Source organism: Notechis scutatus, chromosome 2 (assembly GCF_049901735.1).
Source record: "Notechis scutatus isolate UNSWTSFEM ecotype Mainland chromosome 2, rNotScu1.2, whole genome shotgun sequence".
NCBI lineage: Eukaryota > Metazoa > Chordata > Lepidosauria > Squamata > Elapidae > Notechis > Notechis scutatus.
The window spans coordinates 110708271-110725401 of NC_142010.1; the positions used below are offsets into that span (position 1 = coordinate 110708271).

Here is a 17131-nt window from a genome sequence, read left to right on the forward strand (position 1 = left end):
GCAAAACTCATTTAACTATCTCGCTTAGCAACAGAAATTTTGGGCTCAATTGGGGTCGTAAGTCGAGGACTATCTGTACTGACTGGAGACTGACTCAAAAGTACAAAAGAAAATGTTTTCTGTTATATATGCTTTGTTATAAAAGTTTTGATTTGAATGGCATCCTATCGTTTTAAGTAAGTGGCATAAAGCAAGAGAGTTGAAAAAGAAACTGCAGACATAGTGGCTCACTGAGAGGCATGTTTTGCATTTGACAGTGCTTCCATATCATAACTTGCATAATTCCAGCTTGCATCACAACTGTGTTTTGGTCAACCCATTCCAAACCCTGATTAAAAAGGAACATGAAGACAATATTATAACTGGGTCAAATATTGTTAAAGCATACTTTGGTTTATCTGGTATTATTTTGATGTAGACCTAACCATGGTAATTTGGGAATGGTGTCTATATATCCAGATATTTATGGATTTTAACTGCTGTAGCTAAAATAAATGATAACATAGAGTGCGTATGAGCTCAGCTTGGGTTGACACTGAATGTCTAAAATATATTAAATTAACTGGAAATCTTTAATTGGTTTCATTCTAAAAATAAAGCAATCTGCTCTGTGGATTTGAGGCAAGCCAGTTATTAAAGAAAAACTCCCACATATGCTATACTACTATTTTACTGTTACAGGAGAAGTGAATCAGAAGGAACAAAATTTGACAAAGTGTGATTAATCACTCATTCTTCATCATAACATTGGGTAGCTAATCTAAACGGATGTGGTATGCTAGGGAAGATGGCTTGATCCCACGTTCCATATGTGGGGTTTCTTTCTTTCTTTGGTCAAGTATTCTTAGCTGGAAAAATTGAGAGAAAAGCTTTACGTTGTGTCCCAACTGCTTCATGTTTTCTTTGATTCGTCATTTCTCAAATATGGAGATTCCCAGATGTCTTTTCTATACCTTCTTGTCTTGGGAAGATGTTATTATATTTTTGTTCATGCTCTAGGATAGGCATGTCCAACCTGCGGCTTGTGGGCCACATGCGGCTCTGGAGAGCTAATAATGCGGCCCCACAAGATATAATAAAAATATGTAAAATTAGAGCAAGTTTGTTATTTAAATACATTAACTGTATTATATAGTTCATATGTGACCCAAGACAATTCCTCTTCACTCAAGTGCGGCCCAGGCTAGCAAAAAGTTGGGACACCCATATTTTAGGATGTCACATTGCATCCATGCAAACCTTCTGATTTCTGATTGAATCCTCTGATAGTTTATGAGCTGATCATCAGATTTCCAGGAGCCCCATGTCATTGATTTGGGAACACTGAAAAATGTATGCTCTCTAGGACACCACTTCCTTATGAGGATCTTGCTTTTCAGCACTTCCTTGACGAATCCAATTGGAACCAGCTTTTCAGAACATTCTGTAACATATTCTACAGTCACATTATTTGGCTCCATTACCTCTATGTGATGTCCATGTAGACTTGACTTTATTTTTGTTATTCACAACTGCTGAATGGGGTTCTTCCTTGAAGATATAGTCTTGAATTTGCTTCAGCTATCCCAGAATTTTCTACTCATTCCTCTATCTGGTTTGTTTTAGGTTCCATTGATGATGTCCTTGGTGATCTCCTTGGTGATGATGGTAAAGTAGAAGAAAAAAATATAATAGAAACTTGTGAATTAAGAAATAGTTTCAAATGTTCTGCTCCACATGCCTTCCCCTTCCCCTTTAGAGTGTGGGTGGAGGCTACTGGGAAGCATGCCGTTTCTATAATGATTTTATCAGAGGAATTCTGTCTTTTGGTAATGACTTCTTCCGTCTTGGCTGTTTTCACAAATAACATTGTACAAGAGGTATAAAATCCAATTCCATCTCTAATTTGGAGGTTTCTGTTCCATACAGCTCCAATCAGCATGGCTAGGAAGTTATAATATGTTGATTTATTTAAAAGATTTATATGGCCACTTGCGCCTCATGCACTATAACATTGGGTAGCTTGTTATAACATTTAAAAATGTCAAAACACAAAATATATCCAGCATTCAACCTGTACTTACATTTCTACATATCTCTTGTTTTAAGATGATATTCCTGTTAATTCGGGCAAACCCACCTCATTTGGCAGCACTGATGGAAAAGCCAGAGAAATTGCGCCACAGGCCAGCAGAAAGTATGTACTTATACTTTGATACTGAGCATGTTCAGAGTATGGAATGACAGTGAGACTGACTAACAGAGCCTCTTGAACCTATTACCATTATCATTGTTATTGTTTCCCTTATTGTTTCCCTCTCCTCTTTAATATTTCTTGCTGTGAACTGCATATATTGATGGACCTTTCCTTAAGCTTCATTATTAAAAAAAATCTTCTAAATTGCAATGAATTTTGGAAACTCTACTTTGGTTAAAATGTCTGAGTGATCTAAGGACTTTTGGTAAAACCTGTAACAAGTGCTGTTTGCGGTAGGATCCATTCTTCCCCTCACTCTTTTCTTCTGTATTTTCAGGGGCCTTCTGGATGATGATTTCTTTAACAAAATGGCTGTGGAGGAAGGGGCAGATGCAGAAGTGAGAATATATAACAATCCAGGTTCTTTGTCTAGTAAACCTTGCCTGAAAATACAGGATGGATTCAGTTGTAGCTAGAAATGATGAGTGATGAATTCTGCTCTGTACACCCAGATTATTGTCTTGAATGATTTGATATTTTTCCATTGAAGCCTCGTCTAGTATTTATTTGTTCATTTCTCAGGAGCCTGATATCTCAGATGTGGATCCAGAAGCTATTCTAGAGACCTTGAAGGTAAACTAAAGAATATATATTGCAATATATTAAAAAAAAACCAAATTTACTGTGTCTTGCACATGATGCAAAAAAAAGCTGAGTGCACTCATCAAGAAATAGTTGGTTTCTTTTTATTTTAGCACAAGAGTCTTCAAACTTGACAAGTTTAAGACTTGTGGACTTCAACTCCAGAATTCCTGAGCTAACATGACTGGAGGAGGAATTCTGGGAGTTGAAATCCACAAGTCTTAAAGCGGTCACGTTTGAAGACCCCTGGTTTAGCATAATGTGCAAATGGGAGGTAGGAGTGAGATGGGATAGGAAACCATGATTTGCTAGTATAATGAGCACAGCTCTTTCATAGCATGTTTTGTGAATAAGGCACTATTTATTTGTTTGCTGAAATGTTTTTAGTTTAACTTTGTGTCTGTCTCAAGTTTTTGAACCAGTCAACAGGGGTGCAAAAGATATGCAGTTAAAAATGGACACAGTACAAACTGTCTTGTGCAAAGAAGCCATGATCATTTTATTCATCAGAAAGCCAGACCCTTAACATATTTCTGACGTGTTTAGTGAGCTATTGTTAAATCACAAACTACCATACACAAAACATCGATATATTGTTTTCTCTCTGGTTAGGATATGGATGAGATGGAAGCTGATATTTTGGGCATAAAGAAAACAAACACAAAGCCTCCTCAGAAAACTGTTAAAAGTGTAGGAACAGCAGAGCCTTTAGCCAAGGCAGCAAAAACTAAGACAACAACCAACATAGAAAGAGGTGAGTGTTCTCACCTTTTGAATCATTTTTCAGAATGACTGTGATGCCTTGGGACACAATTGTTAATGTATAGACACCATTTCCAAACTGAACTATTAAAATAGGTATTTTTAGTGGTAGTTCTTTTTCCATCTTTTTGTCCTCAATAACATTTTTGTCCTTGTCTGTGACAAACATTTTATCCTCATTCACTCAACACTAATGCATAAAACCCAAATCGCATTGTGAAACTAAAATGGGAAGACCTTAAAGCTCACCATACTGGGCAAAATCTGGATATAAACCAGACAAAAGTGAATAACATCACTTTGTTGTCTCCTACTAGACTGCTAAGGGCTCTTGACATTTAGAAGTCACTTCTGTGCTATACCTGGCAAAAAGATGGTGACCTTCAACAGAAAGGCCTGGCTAGGAGGACGGATGCCTCCTGCAGCACTCTACCAGTGGGCCACATGGCCCATTTTTGGCCTGTTTTTCGGCCGTTTTCAGCCCATTGGGGGGCCTTTTGGGCCTGTTTGGGGCCTTTTTCAGCCTGTTTTTTGGCTGCATTCAGCCCATTTAGGGGGTCCTTTTCAGCCTGTTTGGGTCCTTTTTCAGCCTGTTTTTGGCCCAGTTTCAGCTGGCAGAGTGCTGCAGGAGGCCATAGAGGGTGAAAATGAGGTAGGGGGTGCCTCCACAGCCTGTTTTAGCTGCCAGAGGTACTTGATATTTCCAGGCCAGCTCTGTGGGCTGGATTTAAGCACCCCGGGCCAGATGCGGCCCACAGACCTTGAGCTTGATACCCCTGTCCCGGAACATTGTGAATTCTTCAGATCTGCCTTACCAACTTTGTGTTGAACTCCATTGGCCATGGCAGCTTGGAATTATGGGTACTATAAAATATCTGGAAGGTATTGAGTTCCTTTATACAGTTTATAACTCTCCAATTAAATCAGCTGTTCTTTAAATCAGAAAGATTTATTCAGGGCTTCTTGCTATATAAGACCTGAAATTTGAAGAAAATATCTACTATGCCTTTATTTTTATTTCTTTTTTTTAAAAAACCTACAATCTTTATATTCAGGAGACTCTGCAGGTGAAGTCAGTAAGGATCTTGGTTCCGTTCTCTCTGCTTCCAAACCACTGAAACAACGGTTCTCCCTTGAAGGTAGGAGTTTGAGTAGAATATATTTTTAAATTTAATTTTGAACACAAAGTGAATTTGAAAACACCAGACCTTTATGTGGCAATATTTATATCTGACCAATCAATCCAACTCTGAACTTTTGTTGCTCTTAATATCTATTAAATTCAGAAAGCATCGATAATATTACCCTAACACAAACATTCTCTGAGTGGGTGCTTTCTAAATATGTTGAATTATAACTCACATATTGATTCTGTTCGTTCTTCATTTTATTCTTTTTCCCCTCTATTCAATATGCTGCAGACCATAAAATCTCCCCCTTCACTCTCTCCCTTTCTGAAATGCTCCCCCTATACACAAAGCGAAGCACATCCATGCACAGATGCTATGTAGCACAGGAGCAGTAGAGGTAGTCCTCAACTTACAGCCATTCATTTAGTGACCGTTTGAAGCCACAATAGCACTGAAAAAAGTGACTTATGACCATTTTTCACACTTGCAACCATTGCAGCATCCCCATGATCTAAATTCAGACCTTTGGCAACTGACTCATGCAGTGACAATTGCAGTGCCCGGGGGGTGGTGGTCATGTGATCCCCTTTTGCAACCTTCCAACAAGCAAAGTCAGTGGAGTGGCCAGATTCCCTTAATAGCTGTGTTACTAATTTTAACAACTGCAGTGATTCACTTAGCAACCGTGGCAAGAAAGGTTGTAAAATGGGGTAAAACTCACTTAACAAATGCTTCCCTTAGCAACAGAAATTTCGGGCTCAATTGTGGTCGTAAGTCGAGGACTACCTGTACTGTATTCTGGAAAACAGAAAACCACAGGTTGTCCACCCTGGTTGCAAATTAAAGGTGCACCCTGCTTCTGACCTTCGAGCATATGTTGATGATAATTGGTGATTTTCTCATGAAGGTGAAAGCAAGAAGAATGTGTACTTTGCCTTAACATCTTTTGCAGAAGGGTAGGATAAATTGTGTCTAAAATCATGATCTCCAGTTGCCAAGCATTTGGATTTTGATCATGTGACCATAGGGAGGCTGCAAATGGTTGTTAAGTGTGAAAAATGGCCATAAGTCACTTTTTTTCCAGTGCTGTTGTAACTTCAAACAGTCCCTAAATGAAGTGTTGTAGGGCGAGGACTACCTGTAGGGAGAAAAAGAAAACCTGAATTTTATTTTGTTACATTGCAGATAGTTTTTGGGCAGTGACTTACTTGTTCAGCAACTATGTGAACTATAACGAGTAGTAGTTATAGACCAGTCATCAAATCATATCAGCTGCCCTGCAGTCACATGACTGCTATCTGGGCATTTGGGAGTGAGTCTTCCCTGCCCTTCCGCAGCCATTCCCAGGGACCCAGCTATGCTCCTGCTGCACCTCACCAGTCTTTCCCATACCCCTGCAGCAGCCATCCAAAGACCCCACCAAAGTCCTGCACTCTGCAGCCATCACCCCCAATTTCACCAGGCTTGTGTTGTGCCATCTTCCCGCTTCTGCAACAGACACACCAAACTACACTCATACCCTGCCACATCAGCCCTTCAACTTGCCGGCACCCTAGCTTGTTTCCTTAAGATTTAAAATTTCCTGCCAATTTCCCCTCTGCGTTTGCTTGTTGGAAGCCGGCAGGAAGTGGCGAGGAGGTCCTTGCTTAACAACCCGTGATCCTCGATGGCGATAGGAAGTGCCAAGATTTTTGTTGCTAGGCAATGCGGTCATGTGACATCACACTTTACACCTGCATTGCTTAGCAACAGAACTTCCTGCCCCAATTACAAATGTTAAAGAAGGACTGCCTGTATTTTACTAAAAATCATTTTGTGGTAGCTTCCTTAAACTTGTTGGTTGTTTTAATGTATAAGTCTCCTAGGATTGTTGTGCTGAGTTAACCCTCAAGATGGTTTGAATTTGGGCCTAATTTTTGGACTATAAAATCTCCTAATCGTACAGCAGTTCTTTTCATTTTCTTCAGCTCTCCTTGTTTTGAAATTACTGCTCTCTTGAAGTTCATAGATATGTCCTTTTTCTAGATATAGATGATCCTTTGGCTGGCCTTCTGTCTGATGATGAAGAAACTCCCGTGAAGAAAACACATTCCTCCCTCACCAAAACTACTCCAGAAATCAGCAGGACCCCTAGTGAGAAAGGTAAAATATGGTTCCAGAACTGTGTTGCTTGAGGCTTCTTTGGCTTCCACAAACTGGAAAACGTGTCCATGTATCTCTGTCTACAGTTCATGGTCATGGTATTGCTCCTGAGCAAAAACAAGAGGAATTAACGTTTGAAGATGATGGAGATGATCTTATGGAGGCTGTGGGGTTTGGTGAAGCCTCGAAGGCAGAAGTGAAATCTGGCAGGAGGAATGAAGAGTAAGTTTAGACAGTAGATTAATTAGAATTTGCCTCTATTTAATGAGCTTTAAATGAAATGGTTTTTTTTTAATTGTTAACCACCTTAAATGCATTGTAGGTAGAAAAGGAAAGCATGTATTGAAAATATAAGGGGTCTGTTCAAAATGTTTTGTAAAACATTTTTAAATGTTAGTTTTATTGTACGCCATCCAAAATCACTTTGTGTGCGGTAGTCGTATAAATTTAACAAATAATAAAATAAAATGAACTACTAATATCTTTCTTTGGATATGCAAAATGCTACAGTAGTTTCACAGTAGGAGTAAATTAAATATCTTTCTCTAATTGACATGAGCATAAGCCTGGAAAATCTAGCAACTGCATTTCCATTCATATGAAGGTCAGATGAATGAAGACATTGAATGAATTATGAGCAAATTCATACTATCACCATTGGTTTTATTGTACTATCTGTAGTATAACAGAAGGACCAATTAATTAAGAATTAACCGACTTTCTTAAGAAAATCCCAATTGTTGATTATATCACTTAACAACCATTTGTTTAGAGACTGTTCAAAGTTATAACGGTGCTGAAAAAAGTGAGTTGTAACTGGTCCTTTATATGCTACCATCCCAAGCATCTTTGCAGTCACTTTGTAGTTACCGTTTGGGCTCTTGGCAACCGTCACACATTTATGAAAGTCACAGCATCCCGTGGTCACATGATCACCATTCATGCCTTTCCCGGCTGGCTTCTGATGAGCAATAGAGTTGCCAGTTCCAATTAAGGTCATATATGACCTATATCCCAAACAATGCCATTGATCAGTCCTACTGTCAGGTTTCCAAGTGATGAAATCCATTTAAAAAGAAAAGAACAAAGTCCATCTTCCAAGACAATTTCTTTTATTTAGGGAAGCATCAAATTGGCAAAGTCCATGGTAATTCTGGATCTGACACAACCCGGAATTACCCCACAATATTAGAAGTTAGAAACAACCCCCAAAAGTCACATTCTCCAATAGAAGTAATTCAACATTGCTTGATGTCATAAATCTACACTTCAAGGGGCCTGAACATGGTCTGCTCATTTTCCCACGGGAAGAATCACCTAGCCTAAACAACTCTCTCTATCTCCACTCCTCCCCCCTTAGGAATGTGAAATTCTTCCCCCATGATTCCCAAAGAGAAAGTAAGAAAAAGAATATATACTATATACTAAACCTAACCAAAATGGCTACACATATGTCAATTTAGGGCTTGACACCTACTTAAGAGGAAAGAGAATACAATTTCCCAGTATAGTCTGTAGATTACATCTAACCTCTTAACTTGGTATTAGTGGGATCATGACAGACTTTTAGGGATTTCTGGAAACTGTCACCAAGTATTCTAGTTTCTTAGCATTAAGCAGAAACCACCTACTGAGTTTTCAGTCTGCGGTTTGTCAGCCATGAAGTAAAAGCTGGGATACAACGTAGAAATCCTGAGAAAAGTCATTCTCTTTCTGTCATCTTCAGTTTCTTTCATTCGTAACAGAGTTTGGTTATGGTTTTTTTTTTATTAAAGAAAAGAATCTCGTCCTGCGCGAGCAAGGCAAGGTGAGTTGCTGGGTCTAGGAACAGGAAAAAAACTGCTAGAGCGACCAAGCACAGGGGAACCGAAGGAGTTCAAGCTGGATAAGAAATATCAGAAGCAGACAGGTAAGAGTGATAGGGACCACTATCCTACAAACAATACTTTTACTTTTTTATTGAAATATTTATGGTATTATTTATCTGCATAAGAAACCTGAAGGAGTGTCTGTTGTTTGAAAAAAAAAAAAAGAAGGAAATTATTACCTTTACAATGTTCTATCAAGAACATTGAAGAATTTCTCCTTGGTTCAGATTGAAAATATATTTCTGTGTTTTGTCCTTTTTCCCTTGGTGGTTTTTTTTTAAAAAAATTCCCAATCTTCGGAGGGTTTTCTAGAGAACTTCTAAAATGAATTGTTCTCTGAATCTGAAATAAAAATAGAATCTAGGGCTAGAAGGGACGTTGGAGGTCTTCTAGCCCAATTCCCTACCCAAGGCAGGACCTTATGGGTTTAGTTTTGCTTATGTCTTGCATAGTTGGCATTGAAAGATCTATTTTCTGGATATGCATTTCTACTTCTAGAAATTGCCATAAGGCAGTGGTCCCCAATCTTTTGGGACCAGGGACCAGGTTCTACAAAGAGAGATTTTTCCACGGATCGGAGGTGGGCGTGGTTTTGTATGCTGCCTGCATCCCATGGATGAGGCTTCGCTTGTTTGTGCACACTGGTTTCTGGCATGCCACGGACCAGTGCCAGTCCAGGGACCAGAGATTGGGGACCCCTGCCCTAAGGGATGTGGTTGAACAAACCTGGTAATCTGCTTCTATATAATGTCTGTGACATAAGTAAAAGGCTTAAGTAATGCACTAACTATCTTGTAAGTCTTTAATAGTAGATTTTACTTAGCGTAAAGCCTAGGTGTTCTCCAGCTACATTACACAAGGCAGAAGATCTGATTCTGTCTGAAAGATTACCCTCATGAATTTAGCCTTTTAAAATAATTGGAAATCCTAAGATTCATTTGTTTATTTGAATGTCATGTTTTTTCATTTATGATTTCCAAGCCCTCAAGGCACAAGTTTAGCTTATGAATAAGAAATTATCTTCTACTAAAAATTTTAAGTCTGGGTTGGACCTCCAATATTTTAGAGATCTCTAATCCTACCTGGAAATGTTTCCATAAAAATTGACGTTTTATCCAAAATCCATGAGCTCTTCTTTTTATTTCCTTATTTAAGAATTTAAGAATTAGATCTACAATCTCCACATTATATTTTATCTTCTGTTTTGACCTATGTTTGAGCTTCAGTCTGGAGACTCTAAAATTTACATGAAATTTGCATGAAAGTGTTTTTTTTTAAATATATCCTAATGCCATTGTACAGATAAGGAAGATGCTCTGGGAGATGACTTCACCTTTGGCGCCTACCAACCTACGATGGCCTCAACTCCAGAGGGACGGAAGTCGAGACGGCAGTCTGTCAGGTAGTAGTAGGCTAGATTACCTTTTGATTTTGATCCCCGTAAGGCTGCCATTAAAATTATTTTCATTTGAAAAAACTCCTGTAGGTTTTCCTCTGAGAACCTCAGTGACCTGAAAACAGAAGAGAGATCGAAGCCTTTCCCCTCAGCATCTAACAGTCCCATACGCAGCAAGTCTGGGGCTGACTGGCTAGGACTGAAAGATGAAGATAGTGACTTGCTACCGTCATCCCCACTCAAAGAACCTAGCAAAAGCAGCGCAAGAGGAACCACGCTGGATATGCCATCATTTCCTTCAGAAGCTAAGGATCCCCCTCCTCCTCCTACCACTCTCCAGAGTCCTTTGACCACCAAACAAGTTACTGAAGAAGTCATTCAGAAGAAAGAACCAGCTGAAGATGATGGTGATAGCTGGCTGAATAATGTATTGTCTCAAAAAAAATCTCAAGCATGGGAGAAAATGAGAAAGAGATCTGGATCCTTAGATGTTCAGACACATGGGGATCATCTCACCAGGTAAGAGTAGATAAATTCAATATATCAAGTTGTCCCAAAGGTGCTTTTTCAAGAGGCAACTGCACTTTCTGGTTTTTCTTTGAAGACGTTTTGCTTCTCATCCAAGAAGCTTCTTCAGCTCTTCAGAGCTGAAGAAGCTTCTTGGATGAGAAGCAAAGCATCTTCAGAAAAAAAACCAGAAACTCCAGTTGCCTCTTGGAAAAGCACCTTTGGGACAACCATGACCTGGATGACTGAGAATCTCCATAGACAAGGTATCAAGTTGTATATTCCATGTGGGTACTTAAGGGAAATCAACCATCAGTGTTTGATGTGTAGTCCTCCTTCATGACAAGTCTTGTAGCTTATACTGAAGGAGTAAGAAAGTAGTTTCTTTAATGCAGATTCCCAAATCCTGGTGCTCTCCGTATGTTTTAGACTGATTTTTGCAATTCCCATTCAAGGTAGCAAGATCTTTGCTTTAATTAACACATGAAAGTTTGAATTCACATTTTTGTTCTCTTTTTTATCAGCCAGCAGGTAATCTCCACTCAAGAACAACATCGATCTGCTGCCACATCAGATAAACCTGCCAGATTGGAACAATTGGAGTAAGAACTTGCATGATAGTTTTTCAAAGGCATCTGATTTGGGGTTTCTCAATCTCAACAACTATTCTGACCTAGGCTTCCCAAGATCATGAAACAGACTCCTTGTCCCGATAAAACCCCTTTTTATTTAGGTTAAATAAAACTCTCCAGCAAAGTCCTGGAAAACAGTCTTTCCTGAGATTTCACAACTACAGACCTTTATTAGGCTTGGAGAGTTGCCAGGCTGATATCTTCCAAATTAGCCTGGCAACGCTGTAGCAGCTATTACTTGGCAAGAAGTCAGGAACAAATCTTTACCCTAATGAATTGAACTAATTGTCTCCTGCAAACACCACTCCTCTTTTCGCTCCTCTTTATTCCCTATGGGAGGAGCCATTCACCATCCACCTGAGCCTTTACTCCTGAGTCGACCTTTGTTCCTCAACTGTACTCTTCTCCTGGCAGCTCTGCGCATGCACACACTAGGAACAGGCTCCAGCTGCTCTTCTGCCCCACTGATCTCTGACTCCGAAGACAGCTGATAAATGTCAGACGGCCCTGGCCCCATCTCTGCCTCTGACGTAAAGTACCCGTCAGAGCCTTCCCCAGATGCCAGGGCTGGCCCATGTTCCTCCCCAACCTCCTGACTATCTGAGTCTGCCACCAGCTCTGCTGGCCGCTGGCAGGCCACAACAGTAACTTGAAAATGTGTGGACTTCCAACTCCCAGAATTCTGCAGCATAGTGGTAGAAGGGAATTAGGGAATACTGGGCATTAAAGTACAGGTAATGCTCAACTTACGGCCACAATAGAGCCCAACATTTATGTTAAGTGAGAAATCTCTTAAGTGAGTTTTGCTCCCTTTTACGATTTTTCTTGCCACATTTGTTAAGCGAATCACTGCAGTTCTTAAATTAGTCACACGATTGTTAAGTGAATCCGGTCTCCCCGTTGACTTTGCTTGTCAGAAGGTCGCAAAGGGGGGTCACATGAGGCCAGGACATTGCAACCGTCACACATGTGAGTCAGTTGTCAAGCTTCCGAATGTAAATCACATGATCATGGGGATACTGCATCGATCATAAGTGTGAAATATGGTCCTAAGTCACTTTTTCCAGTGACTTTGAACGGTCACTAAATGAACTGTTGTAAGTCAAGGACTACCTGAAGGTACACTCATCTTAAAATTGCCGAGGTTGGGAAATACTGATCAAATGGATGAAACGGAATGCTGGATCAGATTCTTATCAGACATTTGGCTAAATCAGTCATTATTTACCCATCACCCTTCCCTTCTTTACCTAAAACTCTGGCACCAAAATCATAGGGGACTCTACCACTTGCCGGCTACCTTATTTTCATTGCCTTCGAAGGGTTATTTTCACAGCCCTTATTCCAAAAATGAGAAAACTGCATTTTATTCCTGTCTAATTATTAACCTTACCAGCCTCTGCTTGTTTCAGGTCTTTCGTTCCTTGGGAAAGATCCCAGGAACAAAGTGCCCCTGCTTTTCCATCTGATTCCAGGAAAGGGACTCCCTTTGGAGATACCATTTCAAGAGGTAAGATTCAAACTCTAGCCAGGCTATCCAATAAATGCACATTCACATTATAGCAGCATTGTCATTGACAGACAAGGCATCTAAAAATGTTATAAGTTGCGTCTGTTCTACAGGCTTGTTTACAAGCAAACTGCTTAATTTTCATTGCAGGGGCGGGGGGAAACAATGGTAGAAATATTTCAAGCTTGGGCTGCCCAAAGTAACACAGTAGGAGTATTGTTACGTTCTGTTACAGAGTGAGATGCAAACATCCTGATTTTATTTCTTTCTTTGTTACTAATCAGTTTCCTTTGGACTATTCCACTCTCCCACTACACAGCTCCTGAAAACCTTAAGTTTAGTCCCTAAATTCTCTCTAACAAATTACACATTTATATGAAACATGATTTAAACACAGGGGAACTAGATTACATTTGCAATTAAATCATATTTATTAATCCTCCATTCCCTCTTACTGGAACAGAGCCTCATTTAATATAATGTCTCTTGGCTCAAATACATATCTCTGCTTTAGATTTACCTCAGACCCATTCCTGCCATTCCTTTACATCTCTGTCATTCAGGGTGTGACACTCTACTATTGCATCTGGCCTTTCCAGTAATCTTCATTTCTTCCTGCTTTTAGAAAGACTTTGGAAGACATTCTTGGTTCAGTATAGCAGGCAAGGGGAGTTTTTGATACCGCCAAGAGTCAGACTCCAGGCTTTTTGAGAGCTGCAGGAAGTGGAGCTATGATCCAGTGATGTTGCTGAAGGGATCAGAGCAAATCTTACAGCCTCTTTAAAAATGTATTGATGTACAGGTAATCCTCAACTTACAACAGTTGATTTTAGTGACCGTTCAAAGTTACAACAGCACTAAAAATGTGACTTGCGAGTTTTTCAGAGTTACGACCTTTGCAGCATCCTCATGATCCCATGGGATCAAAAATCAGATGCTTTGCCACTGGTTCATATTTATGACAGTTGTTTTGTGTCCCAAGGGTCCTGTGATCACTTTTGGCGACCTTCTGACAGGGAAAGTCACTGGGGAAGCCAGATTCACTTAACAGCCGTGTTGCCAACTTAGCAACTGCAATGATTCATTTAACAACTATTGCAAGAAAGGTCATAAAATGGGGCAAAACTCATTTAACAAATGTCTCACTTAACAACAGAAATGTTGGGCTCAATTGCTGTCGTAAGCCAAGAACTGCCTGTAGTAGCATTTAAGCAAAAGAGATGTGTTAAGCATGTTGGACGATTGATGCATCTCTTATTTGAGAGCTTGGCTTTACAAAATATAGCCTTTGTTATTGTTGACTTGCTGCCAAATAGGTTGCTCAATCTTAGTTGGTCCACGATTGAAAGATGGAATGAGAAGGTCCATGGTTGGTATATTGATTTCCCCCTTCCCAGCTCTGCAATTCAAGAGAACAGTAATTTTTTGTTCCTTCCATCTGTTACTCCTCTGTTAAGTTCTCTTCTCCATTCCATGCATACATTACCAGCTAATTAAGAACTTGCAGGTTGAATATCGAAGAGGGTGTACACTGTATACAGGAAAAGATGCCAGGATGCCTATAATTATTAAATGTTTATTAACAAGATCCCTATGTTTACAGCATCACAGAGCTTTCCTCTCTAGTTCCAGTGGGGAGCCAAAGCAGTAGGGAGGAAATTCCATGGAATTAATTCAGAAAGTGTTTACTGAGCAGGTCTTCGGTAGCCGTTCAACTTTTCCCTTCCTCTAAATTACTTATTTTAGACACCAGCAAGGAAAGGTTACATATTCATGAGGGTTTTAAGTGTCTATCTTGCATGGAGCAAGATAGCTAAGACAAAAGAAGAAATAATTATCTAATTGGACTTAGAGCAGGAAGTTTGTGATCTCACAACTTTTCATAGTAATTCTATTTTAAATATATATAATTATAATTACAGTGATAAAAAACCAATACATGTCTCCAAAAATAAAAGAATGTAAAGAAAAAGTAGAAGATGCAGAAAAAGGACAAGTAGAAAAATAAAAATATAGTAAAGAAAATAAATAAATAATCTCTTCTTCCCATCTCTTAGCTATAATCAAATCTTTAAAGCCTTGTCATTTCAGTCTTGATGTCAACAGAAGTCTATCAAGGGCTAGCAGATATCTATTTTAATCTTGATCAAGTGTAGGTAGTCCTCAATTTACAGCCATTTATTTAGTGACTGTTCAAAGTTACAGTAGCAGTGAAAAAAGTGGCTTATCACTGTTTTTCAAACTTGCAACCACTGCAGCATCCACATACTCACATGATCAAAATTTGGATGCTTGGCAGCTGGCATGTTTGTATGATGTGCAATGTTCAATGTGGTCACTTTTTGTGATCTTCTGAAAAGCAAAGTCAATGAGGAAGCCAGATTCACTTAACAACTGTATTACAACTGTGGTCTTTCTTTAAAGATAGTCTACTTATAGAGGCAAATACTCTTGTTCAAAAATGTCCATTACGTCCAATGTTAAAATATTTTACTCCATTCTGTATAGGTAAGTTAAAACTAAGCCTTTTCCTTTTAATTGAAATCTTTAGTTCCTTCTAGTGTCCTACCCCTGTGGTTTTTTTTTAAAGAATTCAAAAGAAAAACATTTTCCCATGGGAAGGATTCTTATAATTAAGTGCAAAATCAAATCCATCTGGACTTTTGGTCTATTTGTATCTTTCCAAAAGCAAAGTTCAATTCAATCTTTTGCTATGGTATTTATTAAAAAAAAATCCATCCTTAAACTTGTACTTGAAATTTGTTTTGCTAAGGATTGAAGGAGATTCCCCCAATGTTCGCAGACTTGATGTTCCAAAGATTCCTAATAGCTGAAAAGCAATTAACAAGCAATTTGAAAAGGTGAATAGAAAACAAGTATGCGAATCCAGAGTCTTTTTGAGGGCTGAATGTCTATTCCCTGGCTCCCAGAGCTCTAAAACTGCCTCAGAGTACAGTCTTGCAGTCTCCTTGCAAAGTGCAACTATCTGGAGCACCTGTGGGCGATCTCAAATCTTTTCCTTATCCAGGGAGGAATTAAAAAGCTGCTCTATTGGCTCCATTTTTAGTAGAGCTATCTCCAATTCACCTTTCTTCCCTGTTATCTCACAACTCTGCAAGAATAAACAGGAAGAGCTAGCTTGTCTAAGCAGCCTCTCTTTTAGGCGTTAATCCAAAAATGCAAGTTAATTACAGGATACAAGACACAGTGGTTGCTATGTAGGCAGGGATGGGATTCAATTTTTTTAACAACCGGTTCTGTGGGCGTGGCTAAGTTGGTGGGCGTGGCTTGGTGGTCATATTATTGGCTGGGTGTGACCAACTCAATATCACTCACATTGAGGCACGCATCTCCTTGCCTGGCCTCATGACTGGGGATGCTGCAACAGTCGTAAGTGTGAAAAATGGTCATAAGTCACTTTTTCCAGTGCCATTGTAACTTTGAATGGTCACTCCACAGAAGCAAAGTACCAGCAAAGGAGGGGAAAAAAACTCCAGAGAAGTTCCTGAGACAGGAAGTCTAGTCCTGCCAAGAACATAATAAGGGTTAACAGAGAGGCAGTTTCTGTAAGCAACACCAGAATGTTTCCTTCCTACTTTCCTTACAGGATTAGGCCAGTAATTTCTTCTAACAACCAGTTCTCCGAACTGCTTAGAATGTTAACAACCAGTTCTAGCAAATAGGTATGAATTGGTAGAATTCCACCCCTGTATGTAGGAATTGCAGGAAACAGCATGAAGTCCAGAGGTATCTATAATATCTTAGTCCTTAAATCTGAGAAATAACAGTGGGTATTATGTGCTCTTAATAGCAATATTTTCTCCCTATAATTCAGTTTCTCTGCAATAGGAAACTTAAATTAGTTACTACATCTGATTTTTTTTTGTGGCTTGGATTTCAGCATCTGCAACCTTTGGACAAGGACATCAAGAAACCACTAAGGTTCCTGTTAATTCCCAGGTAGGTGTGGAGTAATGCACTCATTTTAAATAATGAATATCAGCAGGAATGATAAATTAGTATATCTCTTTAGCATCTGGTTATCTGTAGCATCCTGGACTTTGTGAACGTATTCCCTTTTTTTTGCCTATGTTGAAGAAGAAACATTAGTCCAGAAGATTGCACTGTCCAATTATCAGAGTGCCTTGAGTTCTAGAGTAGCTACATAAAAAACCCAAATAATAACCTAGAGGGGTTTCTTTCCCTTCTACTTACAAAGATCACTTGAAGCATACATTCATATTCAGTGCTCTCATTTTTTTTCTAGCCTGGTGGGAACTTCTACAGCATCCTGATTTAAATAATTTCAAATAATAACCTACCTATTGTGGTTAAATAAATATCCAGGGAAAGGAATTCCTATTTT

General features: G+C 39.2%; 1 protein-coding gene across 7 annotated transcripts in view; it reads left to right on the plus strand.

The window, feature by feature from the left end:
* FBF1 (Fas binding factor 1) overlaps window positions 1–17131 on the plus strand; it is a 42002-nt gene that overhangs the window by 7821 nt on the left and 17050 nt on the right. For 6 of the 7 annotated variants that reach the window (XM_026667492.2, XM_087955773.1, XM_087955770.1 and 3 more), the window contains exons 4-17: window positions 1606–1647; window positions 2089–2176; window positions 2514–2574; window positions 2759–2809; window positions 3431–3572; window positions 4636–4719; window positions 6736–6852; window positions 6939–7074; window positions 8628–8761; window positions 10023–10122; window positions 10207–10635; window positions 11148–11225; window positions 12668–12765; window positions 16667–16725. In XM_026667492.2, the coding sequence (XP_026523277.2) occupies window positions 1606–1647; window positions 2089–2176; window positions 2514–2574; window positions 2759–2809; window positions 3431–3572; window positions 4636–4719; window positions 6736–6852; window positions 6939–7074; window positions 8628–8761; window positions 10023–10122; window positions 10207–10635; window positions 11148–11225; window positions 12668–12765; window positions 16667–16725 (1619 nt within the window). The remainder of the gene's footprint in view (window positions 1–1605; window positions 1648–2088; window positions 2177–2513; window positions 2575–2758; window positions 2810–3430; window positions 3573–4635; window positions 4720–6735; window positions 6853–6938; window positions 7075–8627; window positions 8762–10022; window positions 10123–10206; window positions 10636–11147; window positions 11226–12667; window positions 12766–16666; window positions 16726–17131) is intronic. The other variant, XM_087955774.1, reaches the window with a different exon arrangement.